Source organism: Ochotona princeps, chromosome 18, assembly GCF_030435755.1.
Source record: "Ochotona princeps isolate mOchPri1 chromosome 18, mOchPri1.hap1, whole genome shotgun sequence".
Lineage (NCBI taxonomy): Eukaryota > Metazoa > Chordata > Mammalia > Lagomorpha > Ochotonidae > Ochotona > Ochotona princeps.
Window position 1 is genome coordinate 51,202,705 of NC_080849.1, and position 22,666 is coordinate 51,225,370.

The 22,666-nt window shown below is 47.3% G+C and overlaps 1 protein-coding gene across 1 annotated transcript in view; it reads right to left on the minus strand.

Moving 5' to 3' along the window:
* Positions 1–22,666, minus strand: part of RAB31 (RAB31, member RAS oncogene family) — a 132,473-nt gene that overhangs the window by 24,786 nt on the left and 85,021 nt on the right. Inside the window, exons 4-5 of the mRNA XM_058676788.1 lie at positions 18,231–18,302; positions 16,783–16,889 (exon numbers count right to left, since the gene is read on the minus strand). Coding sequence (XP_058532771.1) covers positions 16,783–16,889; positions 18,231–18,302 — 179 coding nt within the window. The remainder of the gene's footprint in view (positions 1–16,782; positions 16,890–18,230; positions 18,303–22,666) is intronic.

Here is a 22,666-nt window from a genome sequence, read left to right on the forward strand (position 1 = left end):
CTACCATGTTTTCTTAGTCATGAAAGTATAGTTTCAATCTCTGCTGGGAGGAATCGGCCAAATACTGTTTCTGCCTTTTGTGTGTCCAGATCATTTTTTATAAATTACCTTTTATAAAAATTATTTTTGGCAATTTGATGTTTTTGTGAACCCCCCTTTTTTTAAGATTTATTGCCAGAAGCAATAAAGTTGGGCTGTCTTCAACTGCTTTCCCAGGCCACAGTCAGGGAGCTGAACGGGAAGCAAGGCCGCTAGGACATGAACCAGCGCCCATATGGGATCCTGGCACATTCAAGGCAAGGACTTTAGCCATCATGCTGGGCTCCTACCCTGTATTTTTAATTCATATCTCCATCACCCCCAGTCCAAGCCCTCTTCCGAGGTCTGACCAGCTAAGCCAGCCGTGAGTAATATGGCAAGAGGGCATAGGTGACAGCTGGTGAACTTCTGATGAAACCATTTTTTGTTGAAACCATCCCATGTGTTTAAGATTTTCTTGCCAAAAGCAGTGGAAATCACCCACAACATTCCATCAGCATGAAGCCAGGGGGCTGCAGGATGTCTGTGAAGCCTGGGGGTGCTGTGAGTCGGTTTCTCAGCTGTTCCCTGCTGGGAGCAACCGCTGGCGTGAATCATCAGAGCTGGACAGATTCCCATCAGTTTGTATTTCCTATAACCATCCAAGATGTCTGTATAACAGTTTGAACAATAAGCAAAGCAGCAAAACCTCAGTTTAAAATGTGAGTTTGGGCCTGGCACGGTAGCCTAGCGCTGAAGTCCTCCCCTTGCACGTGCCAGGATCCTATATGGGCACCAGTTCGTGTCCCAGTGGCCCAGCTTCCCATCCAGCTCCCTGCTTGTGGCCTGGGAAAGCCGCTGAGGATGGCCCAAAGCCTTGGCAGCCTACACCCACGTGGGACACCCAGAAGAGGCTCCTGGCTCCAGATCAGCGCAGCTCCAGCCGTTGCAGCCTCTTGGGGAGTGAACCGGTGGATGGAAGATCTTCCTCTCTGTCTCCTCCTCCCATGTATATCTGACTTTCCAAAATAAACAGGAGTCACAGCTCCACGGCACCTGTGTGCCCGGCCACAGCCTGCTGCTCTAAGCCTCCAAGCCCTCCATGAAAGCAGTGACATGTGTACCCTGGGAAGAACGTGCGCTCCTGTGGGTCAGGATGCAGGTGTGGGTTGCCTCTTTAATTACGTGTCCAGAACCACTAGACACCTGGGGCCAAATTCCTGGTGTCACGCCCCAACAGGCTGTGTCCGGTTTGACAGACTTCAGTGGACTGTTTCTCGGGGTAAAGCAGTTGACTGTGGAAGCAGATGAGGGCTCCAGGGGCACTCCGAGACCCCTTCCTCCTGATAGAAACTTCCACGAGTGCGGCCAAGTGTCCCTTTCCTCTCTTGGCAAGCTGGGGATTAGATGCTGCTTCGCATTCCTTTTGTGTTTCCCGGATGGATGCTGGCTGACCGTCACAGATAGGTTTCTCAACACACTGCCAGGGTTCCACGGTGGGCCCTACCCCCCTCTTAGCTTCAGGACTCAGGACAAGCCCTTGAACCCTCCCCGCCCCAGCTTCCTCAGCCATGAGATGGAAGTACGGCCCGATGCTTTTGTAGAGTTGTGAGGCTAGAATGTTAGCAACTTAAATAATGTCTACCACGATGCAGGCTGACAATGGTGACACAAATGATCCTGCGCTTTTCAGCCAGATTTTGGTGTTTGGTTTTCAGACCTCTGTCCAGTGAGAAGAGCCAGGCCTCCTTGGTGAAGTAACTGCTTCTAACATTGAGGAAGGAAACCTACAATATGCACCCGGGGACAACCTGTGCCCAAAATGAGGATCTGCTCAAAGCCTCCAGGCGACAGGTGCACGCCAAGGAACACGAAGCCCAAACAGGGGACACACTGAGGAACAGAAAAGGTAACACAATGCCAAACATTCATCAAGGGAACAAACACAAAGCAAAACTCAACGATACAACCAACCCCATGCCCACACTGACCACGCTCGTCACATCTCTTCTGAGGCTCACAAATACCAGTTAAAGATTCAAGCCAGGGGCCCGGCGGTGTGGCTTAGCGGCTAAAAGTCCTCGCCTTGAACGTGCCAGGATCCCATATGGGCGCCGGTTCTAATCCCGGCTACCCTGCTTCCCATCCAGCTCCCTGCTTGTGGCCAGGGAAAAGCAGTGGAGGATGGCCCAAAGCTTTGGGACCCTGCACCCGTGTGGGAGACCTGGAAGAGGTTCCTGGTTCCCAACTTCAGATCGGTGCAGTACCAGCCGTTGCGGTCACTTGGGGAGTGAATTAGTGGACGAAATATCTTCCTCTCTGTCTCTCTTCCTCTCTGTATATCTGACTTTGTAATAAAAATAAATAAATCTTTAAAAAAAAAAAAAGATTCAAGCCAGCAGCATCAGTCCAAAGCATCTACTGCAGATAAGGAATACTAAGTCAGGTAGCTTGGCATGCGCTGAGCCACGGGAACCGAAGAGAAGGCCCCGGAACCAGACTCGCACCGCACAAGATGGACTGCAGAATGGACTGAGAAAATGGGCAAGCCGAAAGGGAAAATTCGGTTTTAGCACATGGAAAAATCAATGCCAAATGATTTAAGGACAGACAGGAAAGCCAGCCTGTCGAGTGTGTCAATGAAAATCAGCACACAGGAACAGCATCCTGGTCTTTGGACGCTGACATCTCCCCATCCAAAAAAAAAAAAAAAAAAAATCCCCAAGTCATTTATTGAATAGGGAATGAGGCCACTGAAAGATTTTAAGTTTGAAAAATACATTCGCTTTTCTTACAAAAAAAAAAAAAAAAGATTAATCATTTTAAAGGCAAAGTGAGAGAGAGGGCTGCTGAGCTTTTACCTGCTGGCTCACTTCCTGGAAGGACACAGCAGGCTGAAGCCAGGGGCCTCCAGCGGGACCGGCAGAGGTCCGCCACCTGCTGCCTCCCCGGGCATGTGAGCAGCGAGCTGGACTGTAAGTGGAACAGCCAGGCCTTGAACCTGCACTCTGACATAGCATGTCAGCATCGCAAGTGCCACTGCCCCAGCCCGTGAAGAAGATAATTTCAACTTCCACAGATGGCAAAGGCATAGCATTAGTATCAAAATACCTATGTGTGTATGTCTAAATTCAGAAATAAACAGATTAAGGTAAACAACAGAAAACAATGACACAGGCTTGAAACAGGCATTTCATGTGCGAGAAACCTGGACATTAGCTATGTCAAAAGGGGCTAACTATTGATCACAAGGGCAGTGAAGACTGGCATTACCATCAGATCCCACTGCACGCTAACCAAGACTTGGCAAGGATGCCAACAATGTGTCCCACACTACTGGTACCCATCTGGGAAACACTGGCATTCCCTAGGGAACTGGAACGTGCGCTTGTCCCGACAGCTCCGTCTACACAGAAGTTACACGGCACTAGGACAAGCAGTGCTCATGAAAACAACACACAAGAAATCACCCAGATACCATCAATGATGGAACGCGTCTGTAAACCGTGCTGCCCTGATGAAACCCAACAGCATCCAGCAATAAACCGACTCCGCGGAGCATTCACGGCTGAGGATAAAGAAATGAGTCATCGTATAATTGGAGGGGCACTTTCAAAATATTCTGTGGAAAAATGGAATTAAAACAGGCATGTATGGGTGCCACCCATTCAGTCAAGCAAGGGCTCTTTGAAGTGTTCATAGGAAATACGACCTCGAAAAAACTGCACGGATTTCAAATTTTCTTGTGCCAGAATAAATTTATTTATTTGTTTGTTTGTTTTTTGGAAAAGCAGAGAGAGAGAGAGAGAAATAGATATGCTATTCCATCGGTTTATTCCCCAAATGCTCACAGTATCCCAGGCTGGGCCAGACAGAAGCCAGGAGCCTGGAACTAATTTTGAGTCTCCCACACGAGTGACAGGGACCCACATTCCTGAGCTGGCACCTGCTGCCTTCTAGGGTGTGCCTGAGCAGGAAGTGGAGCCAGGACACGGATTCCCACCCTCCCATATGGGATGCAGGTAGCCTTCGCAGCAACCTTAGCCATTGCACCAAACACTCACTCTCAGATTGAGCTTCTCATTTCATTTTATGCTTTTTCAGGTAGCCTTGGACATTCAGTATCACTCCATTGAAATAAAATTCAAGCAAGCAAATTTTGAAACTATTGTTTAGAAATACAAACACGGGTGTAAAATATTTTTAAAAAGGAAGAATTGTTTTAGGATCAGGACAGTGGTTATCTCTGGGGGGATGAGATGCAGTTGAGGATGAAGGCACTTCAGCATCTTGCGTAGCTACTCTCAGAAACACGCACATATGTGTGAAGCGACTTAAAAAAAAACTCCAGTGGATTCAGCAACATACAGGCTATTAGTGATTTTCCCCCTTTACATTTATACGTGTTCATTTGAGAGGCAAACAGACAGAGACAAAGAGTCCCCATTCTTTGGTTCTCACAGCAGGCTGTGGCTGACAGGTGGGAACAGGAAATCACCCAGTCATGGGTGGGAGCGACCCAATTGTCAGGGTCACACTGCTACCTCCCAGGATCTGCACTGGCAGAAAGGTGGGACTAGCCAGAACCCCAGGAACCCAACCCAGGCACTCCGATGTGGGATGCAGCTTTGGACGAGATGTGCACACTCTATTTATTGCGCTCTAAGAATATTTTATAATTAAAGCTCTAGATGTGTTCACCAGGTTGCCTTCCAGTGGCCTCGCTCAGCCACACAGCCACGTCTCAGCACAGAACTTCTTCATCATCTCCTGTTTAAGACATGCCTTGGTATTTCTAGACCTTTCAGTGGTTTTTCATGTTTACCTGCTTTTGCACTTTTAGCATCTGGAATAAACTGGGTTATTATCTAGCATCCCAAATGCTGTCATTTGGTTTGTATAACTTTAAAGAAGCTTCTATGCCCATAGTTGGCCCACTTTGAAGACAGGAATGAATTTGAGGGAAGGGCATCATTTGTAGCAAATAAAGGCAATTTAAATTATGTACACAGTTTTAGTTAAAAAAAATAGTATTTATTTTTAAATATACATTTAACATGCACAAACCTCAAGTTTGGGGGTGTTCAGCCTAGCAATTAAGACGCCCAAACTTCCCACACTGGAGCACCTGGGTTCGCTTCCCAGCTCTGCTTATGCTCATGAGTTGCACTCTCCAAGCCAGTGGTGCTAGCTGAGGTTTGAATTCCTGGCTCCTGGTTTCAGCCCTGTACGCATCTGGGGACTAAATCACGACGTAAGCGCTCTCTCTCTCTCTCTGTCTCTCGTTCTCTCGTTCTCTCTCTCAAATACACTTGGGGGGTGGGGAGAGAGGCTTTCAACTTTAACCCAAAATGTGAAGTGATGGAGAGGACGCCCAGTGGCTCTTCACCCCGGCTGGGGCACACTGTGGGAAGCTATGCAAACACAAGGTCAGGCTATTGTCCACCTTGAGACTGCACAGCAAGCAGACTGAATCCCCTCGGCTCAGGAATCCAGAGTGGTTCCCCCAGCCCACTTGGAGAATGGTCAGTACTTAAAGCAACATGTTAGGAAGCAGTCTGAGGTCACAGTCCTGGCCTGTCTGGCCATGGCTGCCACGGGTGTGAGGGAAGCGGAAGCGGGAGGCAGGAGCCAGCCCAGCGAGCCCCCTCCAAACGCCCAAGGCTGACCTTGCACCTGTTCCCCCATTCCCCAGGCCAGCGATCCTGGTGGCTCCTGACCCACCAGGCGAGCCAGGCTCATTCCCCCCTCCAGGCCTCCCTCCCGCCTTCCACCAGACCGGAGCTTCTCCATTCCTGACATTTTTCTTACTCAACTCCTCCTTCACATCCCCAGTTGCGCCATATACAACGCATGAGCCCTTCCCAAATTGCTCCAGAAGGCTCTGGGCTTTGTTCTATGCCTTACCATCCAGAACATTCTTCAATGAGGTCTAAGGGTCCCCACGCCCTCTCTTTGCTCCTCAAATGGAAGTAAAGAGCTTTCTTCTCTCTTCTTGTACCTCCCACAGCACTTCGCTGCACACAGAAGAGCCACCAGGACGTGTCTGCTAATGGCAGGGCTGAGAGCCAGCAGCGCACAGCTCCTTCCTGCTACCCCACCCTATTTCCACTTCTAGCCCAGACACCCTATGTAGAAGCTGTGCTCCAGGAAGAAATTCTCGACTTTCTGGCGGCATTCCCATCCGTGTCTGCCTGTGTTTCTCTAATAATAACCAAGTGAGGCTGTAACATCTCCCGATTCAGGTAACACCTAGGTTGGTGGTCTCAGTGGATGCGAGATTCCTCAGAAAAGGTCAGAGTGCACATGAACAGCTTCTGACCCCTCTCGGCTGAGCTTCTGGGGCTAGGGGAGGAACCTCAGGCCGGGAAGGCCAGTGACAACAGAGCAGACCTTAAGGTCGTTACAAGCTCAGAGAAGCAGGTTCCCTCCTTCCTCAAGCCCCTCCTATCCCAGGTCACCGGCGTGGGGGAACTTCCCACTGCTGCTTCTATGGTCAAATACTGGGTCTGAGCGGCTTCCTGATGTCAGCACTTCACCCCTTCTGATCAGTCACAGCCCTAAATATGCACTGAGGGGTGGAATTTCGGGGAGAACGTAGCATGAGATCCCCAAGGCTTAACAGCAGTTTCAACTCGAAGCCATGCCCAAATGTTCAGGAAAGGCAGGAAGAATTCTCAATTTGGAGGACTCAAAGGGGATTTGCGTTCCGCCAAGAGTTCAACATCAGAGAATAAAATGAAGCTGCAGAAACACAGAACTGGGAACCTGACACATGGGAGGGACGGGGCGAGAATGACTCCTCTCAAGAAAGTACTTGTTGAGGGCCCTAGTGGCAAAAAGTCCTCGCCTTGAAAGCCCCGGGATCCCATAGGGGCCCCGGTTCTAATCCCGGCAGCTCCACTTCCCATCCAGCTCCCTGCTTGTGGCCTGGGAAAGCAGTCGAGGACGGCCCAAAGCCTTGGGACCCTGCACCCGCGTGGGAGACCTGGAGGAGGTTCCTGGTCCCGGCATCGGATTGGCGCGCATCGGCCCGTTGCGGTCACTTGGAGAATGAATTAGTGGACGAAATATCTTCCTCTCTGTCTCTCCTCCTCTGTATATCCGGCTTTCCAATAATAATAAAAATCTTAAAAAAAAAAAAAAGAAAGAAAGTACTTGTTGCAGCAGCTACACATCAAGACGTATTTGTAAGGCTGGCTTTGCCTGTCATAAGAGGAAATCAGACGGAATAGCTTTAGATTACATGCCAGGGCTGGGATCCTGATCCCAGTGCCAACTCGAGCCCCTCTCATGAATGTGCCAAAACTCCCAGCACCAGCCAAAAGTAGCCAAGTCCACGCCAGAGATAAAGAGCCAAGCATTAGATGGGGTGGCCTCATGTTTACCAGAGGCAAATTCATCACATCTTTTTTTCCTGTTAATTATCAACTGCAAGGTGGAGGAGGCAGAGGGCCAAAGGAGCTGCTGTGGACACGGCCACAGGAGACATTGCTTTTGCATCCTGAAGGTTAAGGCAGAGGCCCGGGCAAGTGTGGCCTAAAGTCAGACACCTGGATGCACAGAGGCTGGAACGTCCCTATTGTGTCCACCATAAACTCCCATGATCTAAAGAAAGGCTTTTCCAAATCTGTGGATATAATGATCATTTCACAAAACTACCTGTTAGCTAAGTGCTTCCTGCCGAATCACAATCCCCAGAGCTGAGTCCTGGAACCAAAACTGTTGCTTTTTTTTTTTTTTTTTAAAGATTTTATTATTGTTGGAAAGCCGGATATACAGAGAGGAGGAGAGACAGAGAGGAAGATCTTCCATCCGATGATTCACTCCCCAAGTGAGCCGCAACGGGCCGATGCGCGCCAATCCGATGCCAGGACCAGGAACCTCTTCAGGGTCTCCCACGCAGGTACAGGATCCCAAAGCCTTGGGCCGTCCTCGACTGCTTTCCCAGGCCACAAGCAGGGAGCTGGATGGGAAGTGGAGCTGCCAGGATTAGAACCGGCGCCCATATGGGATCCTGGCGTGTGCAAGGCGAGGACTTTAGCCGCTAGGCCACGCCGCCGGGCCCCAAAGCTGTTGCTTTTTAAAAAGATGTATTTATTTCATTTGAAAGTCAGAGTTGCACAGAGATAAGCAGAGGCAAAGAGAAGACATCTTCCATCTGCTGGTTCATTCCCCAAATGGCCACAATGACCAGGGCTGGATCAAGCCGAAGCCAGCAGCATCATGCAGGTCTCCCACCCAGATGCAGGTGCCCAAATGCTTGGATCGTCCTCTGCTGCCATCCCAGGCACATTAGCAGGGAACTTCTAAAACCACGAAGGCCGGGTAGCCTATTGTGGCTTTTCAAGCCTCCACTGCCCCTCTCCTACGCCAGGTCCAGGACAAGGCCTTGCAGCCTTTCACTAGGCTCCCCACACCTTCTGGAGCAGAGCTTCTTTCCTATCCAGACCCCAGATCAACTCGCAGTCCCGGAAACCTTGAATGTTTCTTGCTCTGTACTCACATCAGCTTCTTCTGCTGTCCTGCCAGGTAGGTCAAGCCCTCCCTCTTCTCCAACCACTGACACTCTGCAAGTCAGTTGATGGATATCTCAGGACTTGTACAAACAGCTCAGTCAAGGGTCTCATGTCTTTCTTTTTTTTCGACCTCACATGATCCTGAAATGTCCCCAACTTTGCAATTCTTATCCTGGCATCAGCAGAGGGCAGGAAGAAGGGAGGAGCCAGGCCCAGGGAGTGCACACTCCTGGCCCTGGGCAGCTGAGCCCAGGACTTGTAAGACACAACTTCACGGGGACCACCAGGGCTGGCCGGGCAGGAGAGTGACACCCACTGAGCACCTGCCGTGGACGGGCTCAGGATGATTCCCCACACTCCACTCTGCTCCTTAAATGACTCTACCAGATTTGTGGCAATCTGAGCAGAGAGAGAGAGTTTAAGATTTGTTCAAGATAGGACGATCGCTCACTACGATTAGAAGCCTAAAAAATTTCAATCTGAAAAGAATCCGACCTGGGATTTCTAACTGCGTTTCACCCTGGGGAGCTGGCGGACCTTCTGCCCCCCCTTATGAAATGCAGATGGACACGAGAGCATGCCAATCACTGAGCACCCGTGCCCTCTGCCAAGTCCTTCTGCACTGAAATGCCTCCCATGGGTTGGGCCGAGTTCAGAGAGCTCATTTCAGCACACACTGCAAGTATGCCAGGAAGAATTCCTCTTAAGGCCTGGCAAAGCTTACACAAGCAAAATCTGTTAGATGAGACTGGTTTGTGGGTATGCACGTACCACACACTCACACTCTTCTACATACTGTCCGTCTACAACGCCCAACGAAAAACTCACATCCGGTTTTATGGGAATTACAGGGAAGTAAAATCTTTTGGGATTAAAAGAGGGTCAAGCTCTGGATAAGGGTTGGGGTTTCCAGTTCTGGTGAACTCCCCAGAAAACCCACAGCAGCGGGCAGAACCTGGAACGGCCAGATCGGATAACTGAGAACCTGGCTCTCCTGCCAGGGAAGGGTGTCAAGAAGGACAAGTTCAAGGCCTCTCATTCTCCAGGCTACTCCCATCTCAGAGGAGGCTCTGGCACTTTAGGAAGAGACCTGCAGTCGTTTTTCTAATAATACTAATTTTTTTTCGTGAACTTTTGGAAGACTCTTGCTTAGTGCATGGATTTCAAAAACTTTCTGCCTCTCAAATTGAACAGAATTAAGTTTTAAAAACCAAAGACTCCTTAACTCCGTTTTCCAGAAAATTTCTGAGACAGCACAGTTGAGTGGATCATGTATAAACACACACACACACTACCATTTTAGTAGCCATTATTTTTCTATTTAAATCAACCTTTCTTTCAATTTTTATGTAGATTACTACAGATTCACAAGTAATTATAAGAAATAACACTACGAGATTCATTAGACACTTGCCCTAGTGTCCCCAGATGGCATCACATTTTGCAAAACTACAGTGTAGTATCACAAACAGGATATTGACACTGATGTGCTCTTAGAAAAAAAGACTTAATTATCTTATTTGGGAGAGGGAGAGAGAGAGATGTTTCATTAACTGGTTCACTTTCAAACGCTTATAACATCCAGGACTGGGCCAGGCAAAAAGCCAAGAGCCAGGCACTCCAGAGCTGCCCCCACATGGGTAGCAGGAACTCGAACACCAGGGCTGTCTTCTGCTGCCTTCCACGTGCAGAATCAGGAAATTGGATGAGAAGCGCAGAGTAGAGAGGGCTTGAACTGGTACTCACATGGGATGCTTGGGTCCCAAGTGGCGGCTTCACTCACTGCACCACAATGTCCAATCAGTTCCATCTTGCTCAGATTTCCTCCCATTTACTGTGTTCACAGCGTGTGTGTGTGTGTGTGTGTGTGTGCGCGGTATGTTCTACACTTGACCTTAGCCAAAGGCCGAGAAGCGATGTGCGGTAAGTTCTAGCTAATTTTGTTGTCTGTGTGTGTTATATGTTCACCCGTACAGACGAGTTACCAAGCAGTTCCAGCATCACAGGGACCCAGCATCTTGCCCGTCTGGAGTCCATACTCACTTTTCTCCCCCTTCCCACCCTCCACTGCCCCAACTATCACCCTGAGTCACCACTCATCTTCCCTGTACTATCGGTGGAGTCCTATGCCAAGAGAGCTTTGGGACTGGATTCATTTCTTAGCACAGTTCCCCGGCAGGTGTGAAAACGCTGCACCAGCAGTTGGCTGTCGTGTGCTGCTGAGCAGGGGTTCACTGGAAGTCTCATCACACTGTGTAATCACCCACCTGTGGAAGCACATCTGGGCAGATTCCCCTTGGGGGCTAATATACTGAGTATCTGTGAATTTAAGCACAGGCTTCATGTGAACACAAGTTGTCATTTCTCTGGGACAAATGCCCAAGAGTGTGATTGCTGGGGCCTGTGACTTTCCATACACATTTTATAATAGGCTTGTTCATTTTTACGCAAAAAAAAAAAGAGAGAAAGAAAAAAAAACTTGCCAAACTCTTGGCAGAAACTGAATTTAAACCTATAAATCAATCTAGAGAAAAATTAATACCTTTACTGTGTTCAGACTTTCAATTCATATATAACCTTCTTTCTTTAAAAAAAAATTTTTAAAAAAAAGAACAAAGCAAATAAAACAGAAGGAAGAAGCAGCAGCAATCAAAGGGGAAACAAATAGAAAAACAAGGCAAACGGATCAATAAACTAAACACTGCTTATTTGAAAAGGTCAAGAAAATTGGCAAACTTTCAACTAGACAGATAAGAAAAAAGATGATTCTCAAATGTCTAAAATGAGGAATGAAGGGGAACCATCACTACTAACCTTAAGGAGTTCAACTAGATTATAAGAGAAGACTGGGCCCGGCGGCGTGGCCTAGAGGCTAAAGTCCTCTCCTTGAACGCGCCGGGATCCCATATGGGCGCCAGTTCTAATCCTGACAGCCCTGCTTCCCATCCAGCTCCCTGCTTGTGGCCTGGGAAAGCAGTCGAGGACGGCCCAATGCTTTGGGATCCTGTACCTGCGTGGGAGACCTGGAGGAGGTTCCTGGCTCCTGGTTCCTGGCTCCAGAACGGCTCAGCACCGGCCGTCGCCCTCACTTGGGGAATGAACCATCAGACAGAACATCTTCCTCTCTATCTCTCCTCCTCTCTGTATATCTGACTTTGTAATGAAAATAAAGAAATCTTTAAAAAGAGAGAGAGAATACTAACAAGCACTACAGATAACAATGAATTAACACCAATCCTTCACAAACTCTCCTAGAGAACAGAGGGAGACAGGGCACTTCCCAACTTCCTGTGTGGTCATTCTTGCTCCGATATCAATGCCGGAGACAGGACATGAAAAGAAAACTGCAGACTATTCGACCTCACAAATACAGACACCTTCGACAAAGCAGCAGCAAACGGAATCCAAACATGTATAAAACTGATTAGGCATCAGGACCAAGCAGGATTTATCCCAGGAATGCAAGGTTAGTTTAACATCTAAAAATCAATGAATACATTATATTAAAGGTCATTATCATCTCAAAAGATGCAGAAAAAGCATGTGACAAAATTCGTTCATGATACAAACATCACCCTTGAGGGAGCATGCCCTGAGATGAAGAGGCTCAGCATGCTTTTTCTCACTCCTGTCCTGGAGGTTCTAGCCACGGCAGAGAGACAAAGACAGAAATAAAAGGAACTCGAGCCGGCGTGGTAGCCTAGTGGCCAAATCCTCACCTTACATACTCCCAGAATCTCATATGCAAACCAGTGCATATCCCGGCTGCTCCACTTCCCTTCCAGCTCCCTGCCTGTGGCCTGGGAAAACAGTAGAGGACGGCCTCAAGCTTTGGGACCCTGCACCCATGTGGAAGACCTGGAAAAAGCTGTTGGTCCCGGCTCCCAGCTTCCGATCAGCTCAGCTCTGGCCCTTGCGGCCATTGAGGAGCGGATGGAAGATCTTTGTCTCTCCTTGTCTCTGATTTTCCAGTAAAAATATATAAATCCTTTAAAACTAAAGAATAGGAGCTTACACTGGAAAAGAAAAACCTTCCCCTCTCATAGATCATTTTAGATATAGAAAATCCTCCAAGTATTTACTAAAAATACTGAATGTCATAGGATACAAAATAAACACAAAAAGCATTATCAAGGAGCATATCATGAACAAAATTAACAAACCTATTACTAACACCACCAAGAAAAATCAAACACCCATGCATTTACAGAACCAAATAAATGTAGGGCTTGTCCTACATATAGAACACTGCTGAAAGAAATTAGTGAGGATCTAATAATAAATTGAGAGACACATTTATTATTCATGGGTCAGGAAATGGCATTCATGCCCCAAATTGGTTCAAAAGTTCAAACACAATCCTTATTAAAGTCCACAATCTTGAGGAAATTGGTAAGTGCAGGATATAGGACAAACAACCTTGAAAATGACAGCAAAGCTGGAAGATTTACAACTTATGATTTCAAACTTACTACAAAGCTGCAGTCATCAAAACAGCACGGTATTTGCAAAAGATCAGTCATACAGATTAACTGAGTAAAACTAAGAGCACAGAAAAAACAAGAAATTGATAAAGTTCCCACAAAATTCAGCAGGAGGCATGACGGCTCAATTGGCTATTCCTCTGGCATCCTGTATGGACACCAGTTCGTGTCCCAGCTGCTCCACTTTCCTTCCAGCTCCCTGCTTAGGACCTGGGAAAGCAGTTAAGGACGGCCCAAAGCCTTGAGACCCTGCACCCACGTGGGAAACCCAGAAAAAGCTCTTGGCTCCTGGCTTCAGATTGGCTCAGCTCCAGCCATTGTGGCCACTTGGGGAGTGAACCTGTGAAGGGAAGGTCTTTCTGTCTCTCCTTCTCTCTGTAAATCTGCCTTTCCAATAAAAATAAATAAATAAAACAAATTATCTTCTCAACAAATAGTGTCATGGCAATTAGATATCCATACTAAAAAGAATTGGGACCCCTATCTCGCATTACGCACAAACTAACTCAAAATGGATGGTAATCTAATGTAAGCTCTAAAACTTCCAGAAAAAAATATAACAGTAAATCTTTGGGATTTTTGAACAGCCAATCAGTTTGGCAGAAGAAATGCAAGGGGGACAATAGTAAACTGAGTATTAAATATTTGCACCTTGGAAGATGGGCAAGAAGGGCCCTTATTGTGGCATAGTAGGTTAAGCAGCTGCTTAGGGCACCCATGTGCCATGCCAGAGTGCCAGCACTGGCTCCTGCAGTTGGGAAAGCAGCAGAGGAGGTCCATAGCCTTGCTAGCTCACCTGGGAGCCCCAGATGGAGTTCTTGGCAGCCCCTGGCTTCAGGCTGCTACAGCCTAGGCCGTCGCGGGCATTGAGCAAGTGAACTGGCAATGGGAGGTATCTCTTCTCTCCCATCTACTTTCAAATGAACCAATAAATCTGTCTCTTTTAAAAAATCTTTCCTTGGTACTGCAATTTGTTGTTGATGTTGTTGTTGTTGTCGTGGCTGTTCTAACTCATACCGGTTGTTGACCTTGTTTTCATGGCTTCTCACTTATGGTAATGTATAGTGATGGAGTACTGGGGGTCTATCACATACAGACGTGGGGGTATAATGGAACATGCATCCCTGCTTTCAGACGAAAGATGGATCCCCAGTGAAACTGCTGGACATGTGTAGACAATGGGATGCTGGACTGTCTGACACTGTACCAACAATGTCAGGGTACACGTAAATAAGAGACTGATGGAGTTATGATTCCTTGTGAAGGACTGCCCTATTGTAACAAAATGAGAAGAATCTGATGGGGGGGTGCAAGTTTGGGGGGAGTAATCCCAGCCTATACAAAATTGTAAATAATAATAATAATAATAATAATAAATAATAATAATAATAATAAAATAAAAATATATCTTTTAAAAAAATAAAAATCTTTCCAATAAATACATACATCCTTTTTTGGCAGCCATGTGGAAAGCCTGGATGGAGGTCAAAGCTCCAGGCTTCAGGGTGGTTGACTTGGCTTTTGTGAACACTGAGGAAGTGAACCAGCACTTGGAAGATCTTCTCTTTCCCTCTCTCTCTCTCTCTCTCTCTCTTTCAAATAAAATAATTTTTAAAACAAAGACTCCTCCCATTCTCATGGTAATGGTAGGGCACATCATCTTGTGCTGTGCAAATTCCCTCCCGAGGTCTTGATGTCAGGAAATTCTTCCATGGCGTTTTAAAATTGAAGCAGAGACTGTTGGGCCAGTGCCTCCCAACACTAACATCAGAACCAGTCAGATGCCAGAGCAGCCGACCGCCCTGCTTCCACACCATGGGAGGACCAGCACCTTGCAATACATTCCTCTTTCCCCTGAAATTCATGTCAATGGCGTTTGAGGTCCAGGTAACCGAGACTTCTAACACCACTCAAGTTTCAATGACTGTCCCTAATCTCTAGTCCCATGTTCCCAGAGACAGTTCAGCCCCCGGAGGCCTTCTTTTGCAGCAATAAGGCTGTGTCAGATGAAAGCCCTTTCTCTCAGCAAAGGCCATTTGCAATAACAAAGGCTAAAGTGATTTTGCTGGAAATACTGGCTGAGCAAGCTCTTTTTAGGATTACAAGGCAGATACCTGAACAAAGTCTGAGGAATTTTAAGATTTGCCCAATCCCCAGAATAACAAACAATCAAGTGGTGTTTATGGCTATTATTCTAGACCAACAGGTCGCCATGTGAGATAAAGCCTTGAAATCCTAAACAAAACACCCATGAGTTAAAGGACTTAGAAGAACTTTTGTCAGATCCATTTTCATTGTTCATGTAGCTGTGGTTTAATCATGTTTAAACCAGGAGCATGACTGTCACAATCATCAGGAAAATCAACCCCCAAAATCCTGAAAATTAAATTCACCACGGGAATGGACACAACACAAAATACCTACATGGTTCCTCCCCATATCTGGGACTTCCCTCTTCTCAGTGTCAGGCAGTCAACTGCCACTTGCAAATTTTAAACAGAAATATTGAGATACATAATCTGCAAACTTTAACCCTTATTATTGTAAATATTTGACTTTATTTGTAGTTATTAATCTCTTAATCAGCATAATTTCAGAAATAATCATTTTTTCCCATGCGTAGACCCTACACAGGGGGAAAAAACGAGGACCACCATTGCAATGTAAATATCTCCTGGTAATGAGGGGACTATGGGATTTTCTTTCTTCTCATTGCTATGAGGATACTTCAAGAAGTTCAAGGAAAACAAAATTAAAAGATAAGTCAATGTTGGTGCAAAACATTTTGAAAGCTCATGCATATTCTTCCCTAACACATATTTCCCAGAAACTTTCTGAAGACCCCTTTATATTTAGTCAAACAGTTACCTTACCGGGCTACATAGAGGAATCATTAATGTTTGTGGCTGGGTTCGTATAAACCTCTTCCCAGATAAAATGCTCACGGTCAATGTGTCAAATTCAGTTCTTGGAACCAAAGTGATCTTATGCAGATCTGACCATCTCTTAGAGTCTAGGACTAAAAGAAACGGGAATGCCACAGAAAATACGATGTAACCCAATGGTCACTGGATCATAAGGATGTTGCTACAACTGTGTTAGGCAGCGGTAATGATAACAGAAAAGATCACAAGTAACATAAAGCGATCCAGACAACAGATACCCAGACCCAGGATGGAACTTCGGTAGATCTAAGAGATTTGATTCTTTTAAAAGAGTTATTTATTTTTTTTTATCAAGAAAGAGTTAGAGAGAGAGACAGAAAGAGGGAGAGACAGGAGAAGATAACTTATATCTGCTGGTTCACTCCCCAGAAGACCTCAGGGGCTGGTCTGATGTGCTCTGAAGCCAGGAGCCTGGAGTTTCTTCCGGGTCTCCTTCATGGGTGTAGGGACCCAAGGACTTAAGCCATCCTCCGCTGCTTTCCCAGGCCATACGCATGGGGCTGGATGGGAAGTGGAGCAGCCGGGACATGGCATACAGGGTGCTGGGGCCACAGATGATAGGACTGGCCTGCTATTCCACTGCGCCAGCCCCTACTGGATTTCAGCATTCATCACTGAGGCCCATCAGACTGCGTTTCATGATCACTGTCCCTGAATTCGAATCTGTTTTCATAAACACCACACTGACTACAGTGAGTGGCTCTAACGCGTAACACAGTCGCTGCACTGAAAGCAGACGCATCAACGAAAGCACATGTGTGGGTCAGACGTGGGGTGGAGAGCGTGAACTGCACACAAAGGCCCCGTGTCCCGTACCTGATGTCCGAGAGGTCACATTTGTTTCCAGCGATGGCCATGACAATGTTTTCAGGACCGTGTTCTTTCAGCTCTTTCACCCATTTCTTCAAGGTATGAAAGGAATCCTAAACGCAAAGTGTAAAGGAATCAATGGAAAGACTTAGCACTCTGCTATCGCAACCAAGGTAGAAATCCAACACACAATCCACTGAGAAAAATGCTCATATAGAGGAACATACGACTACACTATCTAGACATGGCAGTCAACATTAGCTAAGTTCTATTTATATAGTCCATACAGGATTCTTTTTCTAAAATTAAAATGTAATAAGGTTAAGGAAGTCATATTAGCTATTTTCTTCCATAAATAATGTAACCTACGACTACAGCCCCGAGTCCACATGAACGAGGCCCCCAGGACTCAGGAAGGCTCTTGCCTATCTCAGGAGCAAAAGCTCTTTTGAGTCCTAACTTCCTTCGGGCCCTGCGACTCACAGCTGTCCTCCAGCCAGCAGGCCTGCGTGGATACCAGAGCACAGCGGAAGTGGTCAGGTAGCAATGACGGCTCACTACACAGACAGTCCCTGCACTGAGTTCCAGAAAAAAGTAGCAACAATTCAGTGAAGGTAGAGGCGGGAAAAATGTCATCCAGTCACGGTGATCATTTGTTGATGGACGACAGAGGGCCTCTATTGAGCCCCTAAAACAGATTGGAATTATAGGAGTGATCTTCAGATTTCTTAAGGAAAACACATATTAATGGAAAAGCTGTGGATTTCAAATATTTTGTACCAAATGTACACATTTTTAATTCTACCTTCACCAATCTTTTGAAAGTCCTTCATACATATGGTGGTCTCCTGTTGGTCCCCAGAGTCATAAAACCACAGATATTGCCAACAACTACACATACATGTATTCTTCTGTAAATACATATCGATAATGTAGCTTAATTTATAAATTAGGCAAGTAAGATATTAACAGTCATAACAATAGAACAGAATGATTATAACAATATAACGGAATCACATTTATTTAAAAGTTTGGAATGTTCATTTCCGGAATGTTCTCTAAGTAGTATCAGGCCTCCAAGGTAACTGACCTCTCAGAAAAGACACACAAGTGTGATCCTTAGCATTTTTAAGAAATACGATTGAAACAGTGATAGAAAAATGTTCCAGAATTAAAACCAGGCAGAACCTCATGATCATTTTCCTTTTCTTAAAAAGCTGGTGCCCTGGAGAGCAGTACCAGCAGGCATAACCTCGCCTCCACAGGCGGTTCTTTAAATGCATGCTCACTGTCAGCGGAAAATCGGAGACGCTTCATTCCCCGTGGGTGACAGAAACTCATAAACACTGGGTCTCCTTTCTGCTTGCCCGCATCCTGTGAAATCTCACTCCAGGTGTGGTGACGCCGTGGTTGCCGGGATGGACACCCGCCTCCAGGGCTGTCTGGCTTCTCACCTGCTTGGTGATGTCATACACGATGACGGCGGCGGCAGATCCCCGGTAGTACATGGGGGCCAGCGAATGGAACTGTTGGAGAACAAAGGACAACTTCAGACAGAGGGAGCACACTATACAACGTCAACTTCACAGGTAAAAGGCTTGGCTGACATCATCCCCCTAGGATCCCTGCACTCTCGCTAGACCTATTCTAGGCTTCCCAACAGATCTCCTGAGGACACGCGGGCGCTTATGACTCACAGACCTTGAAGGCTCTTCTTTGGGCACAGGCCCAAAGCCAATCTTATTTCAAAGGTTGCCATCCTGCGAATTCTCTTTATTGCTCATCACTTAACTAAGGCCCAGGGAAACGCGTTAGAATTCTAACAGTAAGAAAAAGACAGGTGTCAAGGGCAGGAAAGGAGAACGCTGGCCAAGCTCAGGGTCCCTCGCAAAGGCACCCGTGAGGACGCTGCTGCCAGGGCTGCCCCGGCTCGGGGCGGCTTGCCAGCTCTCGAATGCGGTGCCTTCTGCTCCCTGCTGCCAGGGAGCAGCTCTCAGAGAGCTGCATTCCAGAATAGTAACAGCAAATGCCCAAGACTGCGGGAATGATCCATCCTCATGGGTCGGACAACAACGCCCAGAATACAGACATCCAAATGGGTCCAAATCTAATTTTCATATTTTTTTAATTATGAAAATAAGTTTTTTTCTAATTGGAAATGCAGGTATACAGAGAGGAAGATCTTCCACCATTGATTCACTCCCCACGTAGCTGCAATGGCCGAAGATGAGCCAATCTGAGCCCAGGAGCCAGGAATCTCTTGGGTCTCCCACGCAGGTGCAGGGTCCCAAGGCACTGGGCTGTCTTTTATTGCTTTCCAGGCCACAACCAGAGAGCTGGATGGGAAGCGGGGCAGCCGGGACATGAACCAGTGCCCATATGGGATCCTGGCACATGCACGGCAAAGACTTTAGCCACTAGGCGGCTGTGCTAGGCCCAAATTAGAAAAATATGTCAACTTAGTGTTAAAAATCAATAAGAAATAGTTCAATGGGAAATTGGACAAATATACACAGATATATATTGAATCTTCCAAGAGGTCATCTGAAAGGCATATTATATATTTTTTTTAAAGATTTTATTATTGGGCCCGGAGGAGTGGTCTAGCGGCTAAAGTCCTACCTAGAATGCCCTGGGATCCCATATGGGCGCCAGTTCTAATCCCGGCTGCCCTGCTTCCTACCCAGCTCCCTGCTTGTGGCCTGGGAAAGCAGTCGAGGACGGCCCAAGGCCTTGGGACCCTGCACCCGTGTGAGAGACCCGGAAGAGGTTCCAGGTTCCCGGCTTCGGATCTGCGCGGCACCGGCCGTTGCCGCTCACTTGGGGAGTGAATCATCGGACGGAAGATCTTCCTCTCTGTCTCTCCTCCTCTCTGTATATCTGACTTTGTAATAAAATAAATAAATCTTTAAAAAAAATAAAAAAATTAAAAAAAAAAAGATTTTATTATTATTGGAAAGCCGGATATACACAGAGGAGGAGAGACAGAGAGGAAGATCTTCCATCCAATGTTTCACTCCCCAAGTGAGCCGCAACGGGCCGGTATGTGCCGATCCGAAGCCTGGACCAGGAACCTCTTCCGGGTCTTCCGGGTCTCCCACGCGGGTGCAGGGTCCCAAGGCCTTGGGCCGTCCTCGACTGCTTTCCCAGGCCACAAGGAGGGAGCTGGATGGGAAGTGGAGCTGCCGGGATTAGAACCAGCACCCATATGGAATCCCGGGGCTTTCAAGGCGAGGACTTTAGTCGCTAGGCCACACCGCCGGGCCCGGCATATTATATTTTAATTCCATTTTCCATGAACTTTATTGAAGTCCTTCTAGATTAAAAAAAAAATCATCCAGGACATATCAATTACCAATAAATACTTGAAGACCTTTTCAATTAGAAAAGTAGAAACGACAGGGTTGGCATTACAGTGTAACACGTTAAGCTGCCACTTGCGACACCTGTACAAGTCTTGGCAGCTCCACTTCTCATCCAGCTCCCTGCTTTACGCATCCTGGAGGCAGCAGAACGCGTCCCAAGTGCCACCTGCAGGGGACAGCAGGATGGGGCTCCATCTTTCTGGCCTCACCCTGGCCCAGGCCTGGCTGCTGCCACTGTCGGGGGAGGAGCAGCAGAGGGAAGATCTCAGTCTCTCCGTCACTCCGCCTTTTGAATACATGAACAGATCATTGTTGAAAAAAAAATCTACTTACTGCTGAAAGTTTTAAAAAAGGATAAAAGGATTGAGAACAGAAATGATGAATAAGTGCTTATTAACTTACTAAATACTTAAGGGAAAAAAAGGATTTATCATGCCCATTTGTTGTGTGGGTTTGGGTAGGGAGGCACTCTCACATGATACAGGAAGCACTTCCATACTTTCTTTAAACGCCACAATAGGTGATACATCTGGAAAGCTAGACCGTTTACACCGTTTGTCCCCGCAATTCCACTTTCAGGACGATAGTTGTATGCGGGAACAATCACCAACATAAAGAGAGCCATCCTTGAGCTGTACTTGGGAGCAAGATTTTCAAGACAACTTAAAGGTTTATCAAAGGGCGCTGCATCATGTCATGGACTAAACAGTTACATCTTCCCAAAACGCATACCTCACTCATGGGGGGTACGAGAAGAGGGGGCCTTTGAGGTCAGGAGGGTAGGACCTCGCCAAGACCGAATCAGTGCTCTTATAACAAGAAGAAACGACCAAAGCTCACTTTCTCTCCCCTCTCCACTCTGTGAGGATTGCAGTCTGCAAACCAAGAAGTGTGCCTCACCAGTCACCAGACGGACTGACGCTGTGATCTTGAACTTCTCTAGACCATGAGCAACGTCACTTGGGCCTCTGGTGTTTTGTTCGAACCCCCAAGGTGGGGACATACCTCTACTCGAACATACACACACATTCACAAATAAAGGAATATTCAACAACTACTAAAATGGTGATGATAATTCTTATTTCCAGGAAAAGCTACCTCTGACATATTGGGAAAAAAACAACTCCCTATGTGCCATAACGCAAGCAGGACGATGGTCCCTGCACAGAACAAGGCTCGCCATGATGTGTAAGTAAGATGGTCTCTAAGTGAACCGCGGTTTGGGGAAGGCAGCAGGAGGAAAGGCAGGCTCCTGATGCTTTCCCGGCACACTCGCTTATCCCACATGGCACTTCCCATGCAGAGAACACTTGCCACTTGGTAATGGCCACATGTGGGCACTTGGAGGACACCTGCACCCGGCGTGACTTCTGTGACACTCAGGAAGGCGGGTGAGAAAGGAAAGCGCCCCCTCCCCAGGATCCCCTGTGCCAGTCTCCAGCCCACAGGGAACTTTCTCCCCAGAAGCTGCTGTGGTTCTAGAAGAGGGAGAGGATGGGTGGGGGCAGCTCTGGTCCGGATGCTGGGCTCACAGCTGAACTGTGGGAGCCTCAGGTGCTGCCCGGCTCACACGGGTGTATCGGAGTTACAGCGGCGACAGCCACCACTTGCCACCATGCCTTTCCACACTCCCCACCACTCAGCACTGTGCACTTCTTGGGTAGCTGTGCATCTATTTTTAACTCACCCCTTGGCAACTCTGCTCCTCAAGCCTGAAACTCAAAGTCAGCATTATTGCTCCGAGGGAGAGCAAGGTGGCTTGGAAAGGCTCCTGAGTTACTGCAGGCAACCGTGCACACACAGTGTCCTCCAAGCCCTGTTTTCCTAAATGCTCTTCTGGTTTTCCTTCCCCCAAACAGGCTCTACCTAGCAGAGTTGCACATAAACACACAGGATAGGAGAGTTACCCACTTCACCAAGGTATCCCCCAAAATTCCCAGAAAACATGGATGACAAAAATACTGAATACCATGAATTCCGAAAGCCGTTCACCCCAAGGAATTCCTTCCCCACCCCCCACAAACTGTTAGAGTACTTTCAGGTTTCTCAAGACAAGATGTCCAGGGACTTAAACATGCCGGAGGAGACGGGGTGAGCCGAGTCAGAGCCGTGTCCCCCACCCCACCCAGCTGGCGCTCGGCTAGCAGCGGTGGTCTCCTGCATTATTGAGCAGATCCTGGTATTCATAATGCATGACTCATTCTTTCCTCCAAATGGAATCACTTGGAAATAAATCTGTTCGTGAAGTCCCTGAAATGACTGCTGCTGTGCACTTGCAGGAGTTTAGTGAGTTAAAAAGCTCACGACATAGGAAGGCACTGGCCCAGCACGCAGTCACTTCCAGCCTGCAGCGTACCTGCCTTCTGCTCCCCCATCTCCATTCCCCCTACAAATACAAACCCCAGTCTCCCTTGGGCAGCATGGCTGGGGGGGCCGGGGAGGGACCGCAGGATGAAACCCCCCTAGGCTGTATAACAAAAACAGTCCTCAAGTTCACAGCCAGGGGAGGCTGAGAAAGCTATTTT